Source organism: Salvelinus fontinalis, chromosome 7, assembly GCF_029448725.1.
Source record: "Salvelinus fontinalis isolate EN_2023a chromosome 7, ASM2944872v1, whole genome shotgun sequence".
Taxonomy (NCBI): domain Eukaryota; kingdom Metazoa; phylum Chordata; class Actinopteri; order Salmoniformes; family Salmonidae; genus Salvelinus; species Salvelinus fontinalis.
The window spans coordinates 14,105,049-14,125,736 of record NC_074671.1 but is presented as its reverse complement, the minus strand read 5'-3'; the positions used below and the strand labels follow the sequence as shown (position 1 = coordinate 14,125,736).

At 44.8% G+C, this 20,688-nt stretch overlaps 1 protein-coding gene across 3 annotated transcripts in view; it reads right to left on the bottom strand.

Annotated features, from left to right (window-relative positions):
• The window catches only part of LOC129859013 (semaphorin-5A-like), a 275,583-nt gene that overhangs the window by 77,071 nt on the left and 177,824 nt on the right, over positions 1–20,688 (bottom strand). For all 3 annotated transcript variants that reach the window (XM_055928309.1, XM_055928308.1, XM_055928310.1), the window contains 3 exons: positions 16,968–17,172; positions 8,706–8,913; positions 2,820–2,937 (listed from right to left, as the gene is read on the bottom strand). In XM_055928309.1, the coding sequence (XP_055784284.1) occupies positions 2,820–2,937; positions 8,706–8,913; positions 16,968–17,172 (531 nt within the window). The remainder of the gene's footprint in view (positions 1–2,819; positions 2,938–8,705; positions 8,914–16,967; positions 17,173–20,688) is intronic.

The window sequence follows — 20,688 nt, the reverse complement described above, 5'->3', positions numbered from 1 at the left end:
AGAGAGAGAGAGAGAGAGAGAGAGAGAGAGAGAGAGAGAGAGAGAGAGAGAGAGAGAGAGAGAGAGGGAGAGAGACGGAGAGAATTGAGAGAAAGAGAGACCAGAGAGTGGAAGAGAGAGAGTGAGGGGAGGGAGACAGATAAAGAAGCGTGTAATTTCTGCTAATGAGATGAAAGGCTGGAATAGATGGTCATGTGATGAAAGGCTAGAATAGTCGCTAATGAGATGAACAGCTAGAATAGATGGATGGACAAAATAATTATATTTTGCTGCTGAGGCGAGGACTAGATAAAGCAATCGTTTGTGGTGGGAAGAAACGTGTTTTGTATATCATATACTCTAGGAAACGTCACAGCAAGAATAATGTATTAGTTCACGGTTTCAGTGGAATTGCATCAGCAGACTTCTCTGTCTTCTCTATCGTTTCTCAATAGGTAATTGTTTCATTCTTGGGTTTGAAATCAATATGATGTATAGTGGGAAGGAATGGGATGCCTTCATTCTGTTTCAGGTTGAGTTTGAAATGTTAAAAACACAAGGTGAATGGGATGCCTTCATTCTGTTTCAGGTTGAGTTTGAAATGTTAAAAACACAAGGTGAATGGGATGCCTTCATTCTGTTTCAGGTTGAGTTTGAAATGTTAAAAACACAAGGTGAATGGGATGCCTTCATTCTGTTTCAGGTTCAGTTTGAAATGTTAAAAACACAAGGTGAATGGGATGCCTTCATTCTGATTCAGGTTCATTTTGAAATGTTAAAAACACAAGGTGAATGGGATGCCTTCATTCTGTTTCAGGTTCATTTTGAAATGTTAAAAACACAAGGTGAATGGGATGCCTTCATTCTGTTTCAGGTTGAGTTTGAAATGTTAAAAACACAAGGTGAATGGGATGCCTTCATTCTGTTTCAGGTTCAGTTTGAAATGTTAAAAACACAAGGTGAATGGGATGCTTCCATTCTGTTTCAGGTTCAGTTTGAAATGGTAAAAACATAAAGTGAATAGGATGCTTCCATTCTGTTTCAGGTTCAGTTTCATTGCCTAAAAAGGACATTCGGTGAACATGGTGACTAAGATTAAATGTTTTACTTTAGTTCAAACCTGAACAAAAACAAACGTTTAAAATCTTTAACAAAAACTCAGTTCTTCCCTATTGTTTATTTCAACAGCACCAGATGGTATATAGATTGGTCAAGCTGTCTCCTGTCTACCCACTCACTGAGGTACACATTACACCTAGGAACAGGTCCCTATCCAAACCTTACCCGCAAAACATGTCAAATATAAACTTAGTTAAAATCACAAAAGCCTATTATAGTAATGTGAATACATATACAGTACCTGCAGTAACATCACAAAAGCACCATTGACTTCGTAGTCATTTTTATCCCCAATATTCCTGTATTTTCTCTTTTAACAGTTACACCGATACTTCAGGATTTTAGCAATGAGGCCCTTTATCTACGTCCCCAGAGTCCGATTAATTTGTGGATACCATGTTTATGTGTCTGCGTGCAGTTTGAAGGAAGTTGCTAACTAGCACTTGCGCAATGACTGGACGATTATTGGTATTTGCTAGCATGCTAATAGATACCCATACACTTCCAGTCATTGCGCTAACGCTAGTTAGCATTGGCTCACAAAACTACCTCTAACTTCCTTCATACTGGACACAGAGACAAAAAAAATGGTATCCACAAGTTCATCTGACTCTATTGAAGTGGGGAAGCAGGACTGCCAGTCGTCAGTATGTCTATGGAAGTCCTACAACAATAACCAAATGACTCACAGTTTGTCTGGGTAACACGGGAATCCATTGTTCCGCTGGCAAACAGGAAGTTATTGTAAAATATAATTTGTTCTCATTCTCAATGATTTACCTGACTAAATAAAGGTTACATAAGCAAATGGTATGTTCCCCACGTGTCTTCGGCAGTCATCAAAAGGAAAGAAGCAGGGCCAGAGATCAGGACACCTGTAATAGGGTCTGTGTTTACACTGTCTTTTAGCTGACTATGATGTCATCAGACGGAGACAGCCAGTGCTCTCTGACCAGTAGAGTGTACCATTTAGGTCTGACGATGAACTTCAAAGAGACTGTATGAGTAATGGTTTGGTGTGTTTGTGCATGTGAGTGAGTGTGTGTGTGAGTGAGTGAATGTGTGTGTTTGTGTGTGTGTGTGAGTGTGAGTGTGAGTGTGAGTGTGAGTGTGAGTGTGAGTGTGAGTGTGTGTGTGTGTGTGTGTGTGTGTGTGTGTGTGTGTGTGTGTGTGTGTGTGTGTGTGTGTGTGTGTGTGTGTGTGTGTGTGTGTGTGTGTGTGTGTGTAAGTGAGTGAGTGAGTGAGTGAGTGAGTGAGTGAGTGAGTGAGTGAGTGTGTGTGTGAGTGTGTGTGTGTTTGCCAACAGATACTGTTGAACATGGAACCACATACAAGACCAGGGCAGCACTCAATACTGCTCATGGTCACTGCCTCAGAATGGATGTCTGTCAGGCACACGACAATTACCCTTTCATTTAGCGGTGTCGCAGTGAAATCAATCCCCCCAGTTGGGAGGTGGAAGAATGAACGGGCGGACTGCTGAGAATGAGGTAATGATCACGAAGACAGTGGAGATTGATTGAGTAAGCACCCCTATTCATTTCAACAGGAATTGCTGGGGAGAAAATGCATTTCCCAGAGGGTGTGTGTGTGTGTGTGTGTGTGTGTGTGTGTGTGTGTGTGTGTGTGTGTGTGTGTGTGTGTGTGTGTGTGTGTGTGTGTGTGTGTGTGTGTGTGTGTGTGTGTGTGTGTGTTTGGTATAGTGCATTCTGGGTACTCACAGGGCATTTAGTGATGCTCTGTTCCCATTGGCTCATGCTGACGCTCTCCTCCAGGGTGGTACACTTCCTTAACACCAGGTCCCAGCCACAGTAGGGGTCCCTCGCCCCCACACACCCCCTGACAGAGTGGAGAGAATAGTGATTGATTGATTGATTAATATATTAAATAATGAGAGAGAAGGAGTGAGAAGGAGAGAGAAGGAGACAGAAGGAGAGAGGAGAGAGACAGAAGGAGAGAGGAGGAGAGAGGAGATAATGAGACAGAAGGAGAGAGGAGGAGAGACGAGGAGAGAGGAGGAAACAGAAGGAGAGAGGAGGAGAGAGGAGAGAATGAGACAGAAGGAGAGAGAAGGAGAGAAAAGGAGAGAGGAGAGAAACAGAAGGAGAGAGGAGGAGAGACGAGGAGAGAGGAGGAAACAGAAGGAGAGAGGAGGAGAGAGGAGAGAATGAGACAGAAGGAGAGAGGAGAGAGACAGAAGGAGAGAGAAGGAGAGAGAAAGAGACAGAAGGAGAGAGGAGGAGAGAGAAGGGGAGAGAAGGAGAGAGGAGACAGAAGGAGAGAGGAGGAGACAGAAGGAGAGAGGAGGAGAGAGAAAGAGACAGAAGGAGAAAGAAGGAGAGAGAAGGAGAGAGAAGGAGAGAGGATAAAGAAGGAGAGAGGAGGAGAGAGAAAGAGAGAGAATGAGAGAGGAGGAGAGAGGAGGAAACAGAAGGAGAGAGGAGGAGAGAGGAGAGAATGAGACAGAAGGAGAAAGCAGGAGAGAGAAGGAGAGAAGAGACAGAAGGAGAGAGGAGGAGACAGAAGGAGAGAGGAGGAGAGAGAATGAGACAGAAGGAGAGAGAAGGAGAGAGAAGGAGAGAGGAGACAGAAGGAGAGAGGAGGAGACAGAAGGAGAGAGGAGGAGAGAGAAAGAGACAGAGGAGAGAGGAGGAGAGAGGAGGAAACAGAAGGAGAGAGGAGGAGAGAGGAGAGAATGAGACAGAAGGAGAGAGAAGGAGCCAGGGGGGAGAGGAGACAGAAGGAGAGAGGAGAGAGGAAGAGAGAGGAGGAGAGAGGAGAGAATGAGACAGAAGGAGAGAGAAGAGAGAAGGAGAGAGGAGGAGAGAGAAGTAGAGAGAAGGAGAGAGAAAGAGACAGAGGAGAGAGGAGACAGAAGGAGAGAGCAGGAGAGAGGAGGAAACAGAAGGAGAGAGGAGGAGAGAGGAGAGAATGAGACAGAAGGAGAGAGAAGGAGCCAGGGGGGAGAGGAGACAGAAGGAGAGAGGAGAGAGGAAGAGAGAGGAGGAGAGAGGAGAGAATGAGACAGAAGGAGAGAGAAGAGAGAAGGAGAGAGGAGGAGAGAGAAGTAGAGAGAAGGAGAGAGGAGACAGAGGAGAGAGGAGACAGAAGGAGAGAGCAGGAGAGAGGAGGAAACAGAAGGAGAGAGAAGGAGATAGGAGAGAGAAGGATAGAGAAGGAGAGAGGAAGAGAGAGGAGAGAGAAGGAGAGAGGAGAGAGGAGAGAGGAGAGAGGAGAGAGGAGAGAGGAGGAGAGAGGAAGAGAGAGGAGAGAGAAGGAGAAAGAAGGAGAAAGAAGGAGAGAGAAGGAGAGAGGAGAGAGGAGAGAAGAGAGAGGAGAGAGAATGAGACAGAAGGAGAGAGAAGGAGAGAGGAGAGAGGAGAGAGGAGAGACGAGAGAGAGAGAGAGGAGAGAGGAGAGAGACAGAATTAGAGAGGAAGAGACGGAGACAGAAGGAGAGAGAAGGAGAGAAGGAAAGAGGAGGAGACGGAAGGAGAGAGAAGTAGAGAGGAGGAGAGAGAAGGAAAGAGGAGTCAGAAGGAGAGAGGAGGAGAGAGGAGAGAGAAGGAGACAGAAGGATAGAGAATGAGACAGAAGGAGAGAGAAGGAGAGAGAAGGAGAGAGAAGGAGACAGAAGGAGAGAGAAGGAGACAGAAGGAGAGAAGAGGAGACAGAAAGAGAGAGAAGTAGAGAGGAGGAGAGAGAAGGAGAGAAGGAAAGAGGAGGAGACAGAAGGAGAGAGAAGTAGAGAGGAGGAGAGAGAAGGAGAGAAGAGGAGACAGATGGAGAGAGGAGGTGAGAGAAGGAGAAAGGAAATATATAGTACAATGTGACATCATCAATTGTGAAAAGCTTGGTCAAGAGTAATGTTCTGATCTGGAAACTTTATAGGCCAATTATTCAGATTTCTCTCTATGTTAGGCCTTGTACAGTCAAAATACCTGAAGCATGTATTTGAATGTCTACATATTTTTTGATTTAACACAAACTGTTTTCACAATACAGATTTGTCATGGGACCAGCCAAATAGCAGCTTTGTCAGGTCTGTGTTTGGGAGGTTTAGAGCACCATAAATTACCTGATGTCTCTTTCTGTAATGCCAAAAAGAGAGCAGTGTCACAACACACACAACACAGACTGATCTCTGAGACACAACACAGACTGATCTCTGAGACACAACACAGACTGATCTCTGAGACACAACACAGACTGATCTCTGATACACAACACAGACTGATCTCTGATACACAACACAGACTGATCTCTGACACACAACACAAACTGATCTCTGAGACACAACACAGACTGATCTCTGATACACAACACAGACTGATCTCTGATAACCAACACAGACTGATCTCTGATACACAACAGACTGATCTCTGATAACCAACACAGACTGATCTCTGAGACACAACACAGACGGATCTCTGAGACACAACACAGACTGATCTCTGATACACAACACAGACTGATCTCTGAGACACAACACAGACTGATCTCTGATAACCAACACAGACTGATCTCTGATAACCAACACAGACTGATCTCTGAGACACAACACAGACTGATCTCTGATAACCAACACAGACTGATCTCTTAGACACAACACAGACTGATATCTGATAACCAACACAGACTGATCTCTGATAACCAACGCAGACTGATCTCTGAGACACAACACAGACTGATCTCTGATAACCAACACAGACTGATCTCTGAGACACAACACAGACTGATCTCTGATAACCAACACAGACTGATCTCTGATATACAACCGAGACTGATCTCTGATACACAACACAGACTGATCTCTGATATACAACCTAGACTGATCTCTGATACACATCACAAACTGATCTCTGAGACACAACACAGACTGATCTCTGAGATAGACAGATAGTAACAGCTGGTAATAGCCTAAGAGGCTCCCAGTGCATGTGGGACATAATGGTGATATATTGTGTACTGTCGCACACACACACACACGCACGCACGCACGCACGCACGCACGCACGCACGCACGCACACACACACACACACACACACACACACACACACACACACACACACACACACATAAATCCTACAGCCCCAGGTGTTATCATGTATCTCCTACAGCCCCGGGTGTTATCTTGTATCTCCTACAGCCCCAGGTGTTATCATGTATCTCCATGTATCTCCTACAGCCCCAGGTGTTATAATGTATCTCCTACAGCCCCAGGTGTTATTATGTATCTCCTACAGCCCCAGGTGTGATAATGTATCTCCTACAGCCCCAGGTGTTATCATGTATCTCCTACAGCCCCAGGTGTTATCTTGTATCTCCTACAGCCCCAGGTGTTATAATGTATCTCCTACAGCCCCAGGTGTTATCATGTATCTCCTACAGCCCCAGGTGTTACCATTTATCTCCTACAGCCCCAGGTGTTATCATGTATCTCCTACAGCCCCAGGTGTTATTATGTATCTCCTACAGCCCCAGGTGTTATTATGTATCTCCTACAGCCCCAGGTGTTATCTTGTATCTCCTACAGCCCCAGGTGTTATCTTGTATCTCCTACAGCCCCAGGTGTTATCTTGTATCTTCTACAGCCCCAGGTGTTATCATGTATCTTCTACAGCCCCAGGTGTTATCATGTATCTCCTACAGCCCCAGGTGTTATCTTGTATCTCCTAGAGCCCCAGGTGTTATCTTGTATCTCCTACAGCCCCAGGTGTTATCATGTATCTCCTACAGCCCCAGGTGTTATCTTGTATCTCCTACAGCCCCAGGTGTTATCATGTATCTCCTACAGCCCCAGGTGTTATCATGTATCTCCTACAGCCCCAGGTGTTATCATGTATCTCCTACAGCCCCAGGTGTTATCTTGTATCTCCTACAGCCCCAGGTGTTATCTTGTATCTCCTACAGCACCAGGTGTTATCATGTATCTCCTACATCCCCAGGTGTTATCTTGTATCTCCTACAGCCCCAGGTGTTATCATGTATCTCCTACAGCCCCAGGTGTTATCATGTATCTCCTACAGCCCCAGGTGTTATCTTGTATCTCCTACAGCCCCAGGTGTTATCATGTATCTCCTACAGCCCCAGGTGTTATCATGTATCTCCTACAGCCCCAGGTGTTATCATGTATCTCCTACAGCCCCAGGTGTTATCATGTATCTCCGACAGCCCCAGGTGTTATCATGTATCTCCTACAGCCCCAGGTGTTACCATGTATCTCCTACAGCCCCAGGTGTGATAATGTATCTCCTACAGCCCCAGGTGTTACCATTTATCTCCTACAGCCTCAGGTGTGATAATGTATCTCATACAGCCCCAGGTGTTACCCGTTATCTCCTACAGCCCCAGGTGTGATAATGTATCTCCTACAGCCCCAGGTGTTACCAGTTATCTCCTACAGCCCCAGGTGTGATAATGTATCTCCTACAGCCCCAGGTGTTACCATTTATCTCCTACAGCCCCAGGTGTGATAATGTATCTCCTACAGCCCCAGATGTTACCATGTATCTCCTACAGCCCCAGGTGTTACCATTTATCTCCTACAGCCCCAGGTGTTACCATGTATATCCTACAGCCCCAGGTGTGATAATGTATCTCCTATAGCCCCAGGTGTTACCATTTATCTCCTACAGCCCCAGGTGTGATAATGTATCTCCTACAGCCCCAGGTGTTACCTGTTATCTCCTACAGCCCCAGGTGTGATAATGTATCTCCTACAGCCCCAGGTGTTACCAGTTATCTCCTACAGCCCCAGGTGTGATAATGTATCTCCTACAGCCCCAGGTGTTACCATTTATCTCCTACAGCCCCAGGTGTGATAATGTATCTCCTACAGCCCCAGGTGTTACCATGTATCTCCTACAGCCCCAGGTGTTACCATTTATCTCCTACAGCACCAGGTGTTACCATTTATCTCCTACAGCCCCAGGTGTTACCATGTATCTCCTACAGCCCCAGGTGTTACCATTTATCTCCATGTATCTAAACCCCGAGAATAACTTATTTCTCTGTGAGATGAAATCTGCACGTCTCTTTATCTATATTAATGAAACGATGAACTATTGTTTTTCCAACTCTCTTCATTGGAGTTGATAGTCTCCGTGCTCCAGTGACTCTGTCTCTGTAAAGCATTGCAGTGCGTCCCAAATGGCAACCTATTCCATATAGTATGCACTACTTTTGACCAGAGCCCTATCAAAAAAGTAGTGAACAAAACAGGTAATAGGGTCCCATTTTGGATGCAAGCCGTATCTCTGTGAGTCATGCACGGGTCTACTGTTATCCTTGGCAGTGTGCTCCATATCCAGGTCTGTGCTCTGAACGATCTGCTTTCCCTCTGTCAGATATTCAATACGTCTCACTAACACACTCCCACTACAACAGCCACAGCAGCTGAGGGGACAAGAAGGTACAAGTACACTGTACATTACATTGGCATCATGCCGGGTCCACTATATAATTGAAGTAATTTGCTTGTAACAACTCTGTAACAACCTGTAGTTGTGTAGGAGTAGTGTATGTGTTTTGGTGTGCGGTTGGGTCTTGCCTGAGACCTGAAGCTAACAAGGTTTTGCATCGCCTGTCTGTGTGTACTACTCACTCTCTGGTCTTGTGAAAGTCGCATCTCATCAGTGGTATCTTGATGACTTGGTCCCTGACGCCGACATACAAATCACTGCTGCTGTGCAGGATCAGGAGGCTTCTGATTGGCTGTCTCCTCCTGGGCGGAAACAACTCAATCTCATCCAATAGACAGCTGCCCATGGACTGGTTCAGAGGAGACAGGACCTTACGGATGGTGCCATAGTCTGGATGGAGAGGAGAGAGTGAGAAAATGTTATCATCAGAGAGGAAGAGGAGGTTGAGGTGAAGCAGGTAATCAAAGAAAGAGAGATATTATGGATCAATATGGAATTAATAAAGTATTGTTCTTCTTCAAAGGGAGTGAATGAGGGAGAGGAAGAGTCACAATTGACTCCATCTTTGACAAAGTTATAAAATCCCCAATGAACTACTTCCTGTATCTTACTGTAAGTATCTAAACTGGAGTGTTTTTAGACATGGTAAATTCTGCCGTCATAGGAAGTCTTGAGTTACTGATGATCTCAGCAATCCCAAATCAAATCAAAGTTTATTTGTCACGTGCGCTAAATACAACAGGTGTAGACATTACAGTGAAATGCTTACTTACAGGCTCTAACCAATAGTGCAAAAAAAGGTATTAGATGAACAATAGGTAGGTAAAGAAATACAACAACAGTAAAAAGACAGGCTATATACAGTAGCGAGGCTATAAAGGTAGTGAGACTACATACAGACACCGGTTAGTCAGGCTGATTGAGGTAGTATGTACATGTAGATATGGTTAAAGTGACTATGTATATATGATGAACTGAGCGTAGCAGTAGCGTAAAAGAGTGGTTGGCGAGTGGGGGGTGGGGGGACACAATGCAGGTAGCCCGGTTAGCCAATGTGCGGGAGCACTGGTTGGTCGGCCCAATTGAGGTAGTATGTACATGAATGTATAGTTAAAGTGACTATGCATATATGATAAACAGAGAGTAGCAGCATTGTAAAAGAGGGGTTGGGGGGGCACAATGCAAATAGTCTGGGTAGCCATTTGATTACCTGTTCAGGAGCCTGGGGGTAAAAACTGTTAAGAAACCTTTTTGTCCTAGACTTGGCACTCTGGTACCGCATGCCATGCGATAGTAGAGAGAACAGTCTATGACTGGGGTGGCTGGGGTCTTTAACAATTTTTAGGGCCTTCCTCTGACACTGCCTGGTGTAGAGGTCCTGGATGGCAGGCAGCTTAGCCCCAGTGATGGACTGGGCCGTACGCACTACCCTCTGTAGTGCCTTGCGGTCAGAGGTCGAGCAATTGCCGTACCAGGCAGTGATGCAACCAGTCAGGATGCTCTCAATGTTGCAGCTGAAGGACCTTTTGAGGATCTCAGGACCCATGTCAAATCTTTTTAGTATTCTGAGGGGGAATAGGCTTTGTCGTGCCCTCTTCACGACTGTCTTGGTGTGTTTGGACCATTCTAGTTTGTTGTTGATGTGGACACCAAAGAACTTGAAGCTCTCAACCTGCTCCACTACAGCCCCGTCGATGAGAATTGGGGGGTGCTCGGTCCTCCTTTTCCTGTAATCCACAATAACCTCCTTAGTCTTGGTTACGTTGAGGGATAGGTTATTATTCTGGCACCACCCGGCCAGGTCTCTGACTTCCTCCCTATAGGCGACTGTCTCGTCATTGTCGGTGATCAGGCCTACCACTATTGTGTCGATTGCAAACTTAATGATGGTGTTGGAGTCATGCCTGGCAATGCAGTCGTGGGTGAACAGGGAGTACAGGAGGGGACTGAGCACGCACCCCTGGGAAGCTCCAGTGTTGAGGATCAGCGTGGCAGATGTGTTGCTACCTACCCTCACCACCTAGCCCGTCAGGAAGTCCAGGATCCAGTTGCAGAGGGAGGTGTTTAGTCCCAGGATCCTTAGCTTAGTGATGAGCTTTGAGGGTACTCTGGTGTTGAACGTTGAGCTGTAGTCAATGAATAGCATTCTCACATAAGTTTTCCTTTTGTCCAGGTGGGAAAGGGCAGTGTGGAGAGCAATAAAGATTGCATCCTCTGTGGATCTGTTTGGGTGGTATGCAAATTGGAGTGGGTCTATGGTTTCTGGGATAATGGTGTTGATGTGAGCCATTACCAACTTTTCAAAGCACTTCATGGCTACGGACATGAGTGCTACGGGTCTGTAGTAATTTAGGCAGGTTGCCTTTGTGTTCTTGGGCACAGGGACTATGGTGGTCTGCTTGAAACATGTTGGTATTACATAATCAGGGACATGTTGAAAATGTTAGTGAAGACACCTGTCAGTTGGTCAGCACATGCCCGGAGCACACGTTCTGGTAATCCGTCTGGCCCCGCAGCCTTGTGTATGTTGACCTGTTTAAAGGTCTTACTCACGTCGGCTATAGAGAGCGTGATCACACAGTCGTCAGAACAGCTGATGCTCTCATGCATGCTTCAGTGGTGCTTGCCTCGAAGCGAGCATAGAAGTGATTAAGCTCATCTGATCTTGTCACTGGGCAGCTCGCGGCTGTGCTTCCCTTTGTAGTCTGTAATAGTTTGCAAGCCCTGCCACATAAAACGAGCGTCGGAGCCGATGTAGTATGATTAAATCTTAGCTTTGTATTGGCGCTTTGCATGTTTGATGGTTCGTCGCAGGGCATAGCAGGATTTCTTGTAAGCTTCCGGGTTAGAGTCTGTGACTGACTCTAAGTGACTGATGTGGTGTACTCCTCAATGCCATCGGAAGAATCCCGGAACATGTTCCAGTTTGTGATGGCAAAACAGTCCTGTAGTTTAGCATCTGCTTCACCTGACCACTTTTCTATAGACCGAGTCACTGGTGCTTCCTGCGTTAATTTTTGCTTGTAAGCAAGAATCAGGAGGATAGAGTTGTGGTCGGATTTACCAAATGGAGGGCGAAGGAGAGCTTTGTCCGCGTCTCTGTGTGTGGAGTACAGGTGATCGAGACTTTTTTTCCCTCTGGTTGCACAGTTAACATGTTGATGGAAATTTGGTAGAACTGATTTAAGTTTCCTTGCATTAAAGTCTCCGGCCACTAAGAGCGCCGCCTCTGGGTGAGTGGTTTCCTGTTTGCTTATTTCCTTATACAGCTGACTGAGTGCGGTCTTAGTGTCAGGATCTGTCTGTGGTGGTAAATAAACAGCCACGAAAAGTATAGCTGAAAACTCTCTAGGCAAGTAGTGTGGCCTGCAATTTCCAATACTGTAACGGAGACTATCTGTGTCCCGCAGTGTCTCTCTTCAATTCCATGTATTCCAGACCAGGATAGGAAAATCCCATTTGAATGCCAGGATAGGAAAATCCCATTGTGATTACATAAAATACATAATTTGGAGGCAACTCAAGAAAACATAATCAATTATAGACGTATTTCCTGAGGGGACATAACTAGATCTAAAAATGGAACAGTAAGAATTCCTATTCCCAAAACACACAGCTTCAGGACGGTAAAATACAAAGGTAGAGGCCTGCCTGTAGTAGAGATTTTCACAGATGCAGCAAATGGGTCTTTTATAGATCTGGAGGGAAACCGATAACCGAGATATTCAGAAATTAATAAGATGGCCTCCCGAGTGGGGCGGTGCATCGCAGTGCCTTAGACTGTGCCACTAGAGATCCTAGCTCCTAGCTGTGCCACTAGAGAACCTTGTTCGAAACCAGGCTCTGTCGGAGCTGGCCGCGACCAGGAGACCAATGGGGCGGTGAGCAATTGGCCAATCGTCATCTGGGTTAGGGGAGGGTTTGGCCGGAAGGGATGTTCTTGTCCTATCGCGCACTAGCGACTCCTGTGGCAGGCTGGGGGCAGTGCACGCTGACATGGTCGCCAGGTGTACGGTGTTACCTCCAACACAGTTCCTGGCCACTTCTATTATAGTTCCTGGCTAGTTCCTTGCAAGTTCTATTATAGTTCCTGGTCAGTTCTATTATAGTTCCTTGCTAGTTTCTGGTCAGTTCTATTATAGTTCCTGGCTAGTTCCTGGTCAGTTCTATTATGGTTCCTGGCTAGTTCCTGGTCAGTTCTATTATAGTTCCTGGCTAGTTCCTGGTCAGTTCTATTATAGTTCCTGGCTAGTTCCTGGGCCAGTTCTATTATAGTTCCTGGCTAGTTCCTGGTCAGTTCTATTATAGTTCCTGGCTAGCTCCCGGGCCAGTTCTATTATAGTTCCTGGCTAGTTCCTGGTCAGTTCTATTATAGTTCCTGGCTAGTTCCTGGTCAGTTCTATCATAGTTCCTGGCTAGTTCCTGGTCAGTTCGATTATAGTTCCTGGCTAGTTCCTGGTCAGTTCGATTATAGTTCCTGGCTAGTTCCTGGTCAGTTCTATTATAGTTCCTGGCTAGTTCCTGGTCAGTTCTAATATAGTTCCTGGCTAGTTCCTGGTCAGTTCTATTATAGTTCCTGGCTAGTTCCTGGTCAGTTCTATTATAGTTCCTGGCTAGTTCCTGGTCAGTTCTATTATAGTTCCTGGCTAGTTCCTGGTCAGTTCTATTATAGTTCCTGGCTAGCTCCCGGGCCAGTTCTATTATAGTTCCTGGCTAGTTCCTGGTCAGTTCTATTATAGTTCCTGGCTAGTTCCTGGTCAGTTCTATCATAGTTCCTGGCTAGTTCCTGGTCAGTTCGATTATAGTTCCTGGCTAGTTCCTGGTCAGTTCGATTATAGTTCCTGGCTAGTTCCTGGTCAGTTCTAGTATAGTTCCTGGCTAGTTCCTGGGCCAGTTCTATTATAGTTCCTGGCTAGTTCCTGGTCAGTTCTATTATAGTTCCTGGCTAGCTCCCGGGCCAGTTCTATTATAGTTCCTGGCTAGTTCCTGGTCAGTTCTATTATAGTTCCTGGCTAGTTCCTGGTCAGTTCTATCATAGTTCCTGGCTAGTTCCTGGTCAGTTCGATTATAGTTCCTGGCCACTTCTATTATAGTTCCTGGCTAGTTCCCGGTCAGTTCTATTATAGTTCCTGGCTAGTTCCCGGGCCAGTTCTATTATAGTTCCTGGCTAGTTCCTGGCCACTTCTATTATAGTTCCTGGCTAGTTCCTGGCTAAAATTAGAGGCTTTGTCTGGTTCATAATGTCAAAAGGTTGGAAAAACACTGTACTACACTCAACCTGATATCATAGTGACCAGGCTGAATACACTACCTAGCAGTTTGGTCTCCTAGTAAAACTACCAGAGACTGGCCCCAATCAGTGCAGTGCACTATATCGTTAATAGATGATTAGCTATCCGTTGCAAATGGCCCTGGCACTGGTTCAGATGTTTTCATTAGCATGTGGTTAGCATCCAGATACTCCTCTGCTCTGTGAACTAACTGCTCTCATGCTAAAGCCACTTTGATCACACAGACACACTCCCGCATGTATAAACACAAATCCACAGAAATGCATGCACGTACGCACGCACAGACACACACAGACACACACAGACACACACACACACACACACACACACACACACACACACACACACACACACACACACACACACACACACACACACACACACACACACACACACACAAACAGATGAGTCAGACAGAAAGTCCACAAGGCTAGTGATGCAGAAAAAGTGGAAAGGGGGATCCAGGAATAACAAAGGTACAGAATGATACAGAACATGGCTGTATGAGAGAACATGGCTGTATGAGACAGAGCATGGGTGTATGATACAGAGCATGGCTGTATGAGACAGAACATGGCAGTATGAGACATACCATGGCTGTATGAGACAGAACATGGCAGTATGAGAAAGAGCATGCCAGTGTGAGACAGAACATGGCAGTATGAGAAAGAGCATGCCAGTGTGAGACAGAGCATGGCTGTATGAGACAGAGCATGGCTGTATGAGACAGAAAATGGCTGTTTGAGACAGAACATGGCAGTATGAGAAATAGTGTGCCAGTGTGAGACAGAGCATGGCTGTATGAGACAGAGCACGGCAGTATAAGAGAGCATGGCTGTATGAGACAGAACATGGCAGTACGAGAAAGAGCATGCCAGTGTGAGACAGAGCATGGCTGTATGAGACAGAACATGGCAGTATAAGAGAGGATGTCTGTATGAGACAGAGCATGGCTGTATAAGACAGAACATGGCAGTATGAGAAAGAGCATGCCAGTGTGAGACAGAGCATGGCTGTATGAGACAGAGCATGGCTGTATAAGAGGGAGAGCATGGCAGTATGAGACAGAGCATGGCTGTATGAGACATAGCATGGCAGTATACGAGAGGATGGCTGTATGAGACAGAGCATGGCTGTATGAGACAGAGCATGGCTGTATGCGAAAGAGCATGGCTGTATGAGACAGAGCATGGCAGTATAAGAGGGAGAGCATGGCAGTATGAGACAGAGCATGGCTGTATGAGACAGAGCATGGCTGTATGAGACAGAGCATGGCTGTATGAGACAGAGCATGGCTGTATGCGAAAGAGCATGGCTGTATGAGACAGAGCATGGCAGTATAAGAGGGAGAGCATGGCAGTATGAGACAGAGCATGGCTGTATGAGACAGAGCATGGCTGTATGAGACAGAGCATGGCTGTATGAGACAGAGCATGGCAGTATGAGACAGATCATGGCTGTATGAGACAGAGCATGGCTGTGTGAGACATAGCATGGTTGTGTAAACTAGCAGTTTAAGAGGGGGTAAAGCCTTCCTGTCTGTGTGGTTGATGTGTTGCATACTGTACCTGTGTTTCTCATTACAGCCATACTTTCTCTTGACAGGGATTGAGTGGTGTTTACCATCTCTCTATGAGGGATTGAATGGTGTTTACCATCTCTCTATGAGGGATTGAATGGTGTTTACCATCTCTCTATGAGGGATTGAATGGTGTTTACCATCTCTCTATGAGGGATTGAATGGTGTTTACCATCTCTCTATGAGGGATTGAATGGTGTTTACCATCTCTCTATGAGGGTTTGAGTGGTGTTTACCATCTCTCTATGAGGGATTGAATGGTGTTTACCATCTCTCAGTGAGGGATTGAATGGTGTTTACCGTCTCAGTGATGGATTGAGTGGTGTTTACCATCTCTCTATGAGGGATTGAGTGGTGTGTACCATCTCTCTATGAGGGATTGAGTGGTGTTTACCATCTCTCTATGAGGGATTGAATGGTGTTTACCATCTCTCTATGAGGGATTGAATGGTGTTTACCATCTCTCAGTGAGGGATTGAGGGGTGTTTACCATCTCAGTGAGGGATTGAGTGGTGTTTAGCATCTCTCAGTGAGGGATTGAGTGGTGTTTACCATCTCAGTGAGGGATTGAGTGGTGTTTACCATCTCTCAGTGAGGGATTGAGTGGTGTTTACCATCTCTCAGTGAGGGATTTGTGCGGGAGTGTGCTTCTGTGTGTGTGTGTGTGTGTGGAGGGGGGGGGGGGGTTGAATGTGTGTGATCGTCTGTGCTTCTGTGTGTGTGTGTGTGTGTGTGTGTGTGTGTGTGTGTGTGTGTGTGTGTGTGTGTGTGTGTGTGTGTGTGTGTGTGTGTGTGTTTCAATCTATCTGAATCCTAGCCCTTTGATTCTGCTCATGGTAGAGAGGTCTAGAAAGGTGACGGAAGACATATAATCTTTCATTCTGCTGACAACGGGACAGCAATGAACCGCCATGTATCTTACATACACACCGGCACACATACAAAGAGTCTTGTTTAACTAACCTTATGAGGACACACCCTAACCACTAACCCTTACCTTAAACTGAACCTTAACCCTAACCCTAACCCTAACCCTAAATCTAACCCTAACCCTAAATCTAACCCTAAATCTAATCCTAACCCTAACCCTAAATCTAATCCTAATCCTAACCCTAACCCTAACCCTAAATCTAACCCTAAATCTAATCCTAACCCTAACACTAACCCTACATCTAACCTTAACACTAATTCTACCTTAACCCTAAAACCCTTAGAAATAGCATTTGACCTTGTGAGGACAAAATGTCCCCAGTTGATAAAAAAAATAAAATTGTTTACTATCCTTGTGGTGACTTCTGACCCACACACACACACACACACACACACACACACACACACACACACACACACACACACACACACACACACACACACACACACACACACACACACACACACACACACACACACACACACACACACACACACACAGACTACCCCCCTCTCCCTGCCTGAGAGATGGAAAACACCACTCAACACACACACACACACACACACACACACACACACACACACACACACACACACACACACACACACACACACACACACACACACACACAGTTGTCCCATACCTGTAGCCAGGTAGATGATGTGGAACAGCATGTCTTTGCCCTGCACCACGTCCACAGCTACGTGGGAGAAGCGAACGTTGTCCTCCATGAAGTAAGGGACAGGCTGGACCGGCTGGATCACCTCGTTCATCAGCAGGAACTTCTGGGCATCCTGCAGGTTCCGCTCTGTCAGGTTCAAATAGGAACCATAGTCGATGGTACCACACTGGAGACATGGAGACATAATGATAAGGAGTCATCTGGATAAGGAGACATATTGATAAGGAGACAGATTGATAAGGAGTCATCTTGATAAGGAGACATCTTGATAAGGAGACATATTAATAAGGAGACATATTGATAAGGAGACATCTTGATAAGGAGTACATTGATAAAGAGTATTATTGATAAGGAGACATATTGATAAGGAGACATATTGATAAGGAGATATATTATAAGGATATATATTGATAAGGAGACTTTAATAAGGAGGCATATCGATAAGGAGACATATTCATACGGAGACATATTGATAAGGAGCGATATTATAAGGATATATATTGATAAGGAGACTTTAATAAGGAGGCATATCGATAAGGAGACATATTGATAAGGAGACATATTGATAAGGAGACATTGTGGGGAATGACCAATGGGTGGGTTTCCCTGTGGGTGCTGCTTTTTGTTTGACATCCATGTGCTTATTAACACCAAAGATAACAATTACATCATTAATAATACATTCTTTCAACACCAGCTATTCTCTCTTGGAATTTGAAAGGCCTAAACGGTCCTATTAAACATAGCAGCTGTCTTGATCTCCATGCAGGAAACCATATTGATATAGCAATGCTTCAAGAAACACACCTGCTCCAAAAGGACGCACATAGAGCAGAAAACTATTTATACAAACTGGCTGCTTTTTCATCAGCGCCAAACACAACTAAAGGTGTTCATCATAATGATACATAATAAACCCTAATTCACCATCTTGGGTAAAGGCAAAGACCAAGAAGTCAGAATAACTTTTCTTAAATGTATCCATAATGGAAAGAAAATGGCATTCATTATTATTATTATGTCTCCAAATTCATACGATCCTAAGTTTTCTGATTATCAGAACAGTATTTTGTTAGAATTAACTGAATTCCATCTGGTTATTTGGACAGATATGAATGCCATTTTGGACATGCGGGACAAATCTAGCAAGACCAACTGCAATCCACACATAACCATGGGTCTCCAGTATATACTCTCTGATTACAACCTCCTTGATGCCTGGCGCGCACATAATCCTTAAGCAAAAGAGTTCACTTTCACCTCAAACAGGCTTAAATCATTCTGACAAATAGATTTCATACAATTATCTACACCTCTATTTTCTTTCATCAAGAGAAATATAACAAATGAGCTTGTCTGACCACCATGCTTTACTACTGCCAACTTCAAATGTCAGAATCTCCTAAAAGAGACACAAGATGGAGGTTCAACACTTCATTACTACAGAATCCTACATTCTGAGATCTATTTGAAAAGGAACTAAATTCATTTATAATGATTCATAAAAATTCAGTCGATGACCCCCGGTTTCTATGGGATGCAACTAAAGTGTTTCTAACAAATAATGCCACTGCATTTGCACCTGGGTTGAAAAATCACAATTATAGAAGATTTCAGATTTGTAAACGTTGCTAACTGTATTAGAGTGTTCTCAACAACCACTCTTTATAGACCAGGTAGCTATTACTCTTTCCAAAGTCAAGACACAACTTCGTTTATTGATCAGGCAGAGAGCAGAATTTGCCACCCATTGAGTTAGATTCAACCATTACTTTCATGGTAATGGTCCCAGTCATTTACTGGCCAACGTGCTACAAAGTAATGATCAATTAGCTGACACAGCAACTATTGAATCTGAAACAGGGGAATTACTATCAGAACCCAAATTCAATCAAAGTTTCTACCACTTCTTTAAAGAGTTGTACACCTCTTTGTAAATCCACACCAAGCCAGAATAAGTCCTTTCTAAGATAATTAAGAGAAAAAAGCCACCTCGCTGGGAGCCCAAGTCTCTCTTAATGAACTCAAAAGGGCATTGGATAGAATAAAGGCAAATTGCCTGGATGGGACGATATTCCTCCTGAGGTCTATTGAACATTTTGGAATCAATTAGGTCCACTATTGCATGAAATGACTAATACAGGCGTTCACAAAGGTTCATTTGGGAGAGGTGTGAATACAGCACTAATTTTGTTTTTATTTCTAAAAAAAGGTAAAGATGCCACACAGTGTTCTCCCTATTGCCCCCTATCTTTGATAAACACATATATATAAAAAAATGTTTTTAATGTTGTCGTCCTGTCTTCTGACTTACTTACCAAAATTGATGGACCAAAGCGGGTTTATTAAAAAGCGTCTATCCTCGGATAACCTCCGTCAACTATTACGGCTGTGTCCCAATCCAAAGGCCTGCTACTGCCTTCCTGGCACCAAAAGCATCTACCTTAGTAGTTAGCACATTTCCAGTAGGTAACTGCCAATTGGGACGGGATTCGAAGGCAGCAACAAGTGACAACACATTTACATTCCACTGAGCGAGAGACATTTGTTTACATTGTAGACGCCGTAGCAGTGTGAGCAACTAGTGCTAGCAATTCAGTGAATAACTATCCAAAATGGAAATATCTGACATGAATAACAAGTTAACAAGTAAAATAATCAACCTCCTCAGTGCCTGTTCATGAATGAAGTTGACACCGCCCAGAATAATTATCCTACGGTACAGTTCCTCCTCTCACATAATGCTTGGTCTGCTGCTCCATTGTTGAGGACAGCCGTGCTTGCATGCACTATACGGACGCTATACGATTTTTGGGGAGATCCGTTTTTTTTTTTTTACAATCTGTTTAAGAAAGATGAATAGCCAGAATAGTGGTGTTTCACTGTGAAATTAATATTGCATTAGAGCTGCTAATGTTTTTTTGAATGATTCATTCACACAACTATCACACCCGTGCATATTATGAAATCAAATCAAAACAAATTGTATTAGTCACAGGCGCTGAATACAACACCTTACAGTGAAATGCTTACTTACAAGCCCTTAACCAACAATGAAGATTAAAAAATACGAATAAGGTATCAAGGTAAAGTAGTTAAAGAGCAGCAGTAAAATAACAATAGCGAGAATATATACAGGGTGTTACGGTACAGAGTCAATGTGGAGACTATATACAGGGTGTTACGTATAGAGTCAATGTGGAGACTATATACAGGGTGTTACGGTACAGAGTCAATGTGGAGGCTATATACAGGGTGTTACGGTACAGAATCAATGTGTGGGGGTGTAACAGTATAACTTTAAACCGTCCCCTCGCCCCGACACGGGCGCGAACCAGGGACCCTCTGCACACATCGACAACAGTCACCCACGAAGCAGCGTTACCCATCGCTCCACAAAAGCCACGGCCCTTGCAAAGCAAGGGGCAACACTACTTAAGTCTCAGAGCAAGTGACGTAACTGATTGAAATGCTACTAGCGCGCACCCGCTAACTAGCTAGCCATTTCACATCCGTTACACTCACCCCCCTTTCAACCTCCTCCTTTTCCGCAGCAACCAGTGATCCGGGTCACGGCACCAATGTAACAGTATAACTTTAAACCGTCCCCTCGCCCCGACACGGGCGCGAACCAGGGACCCTCTGCACACATCGACAACAGTCACCCACGAAGCAGCGTTAC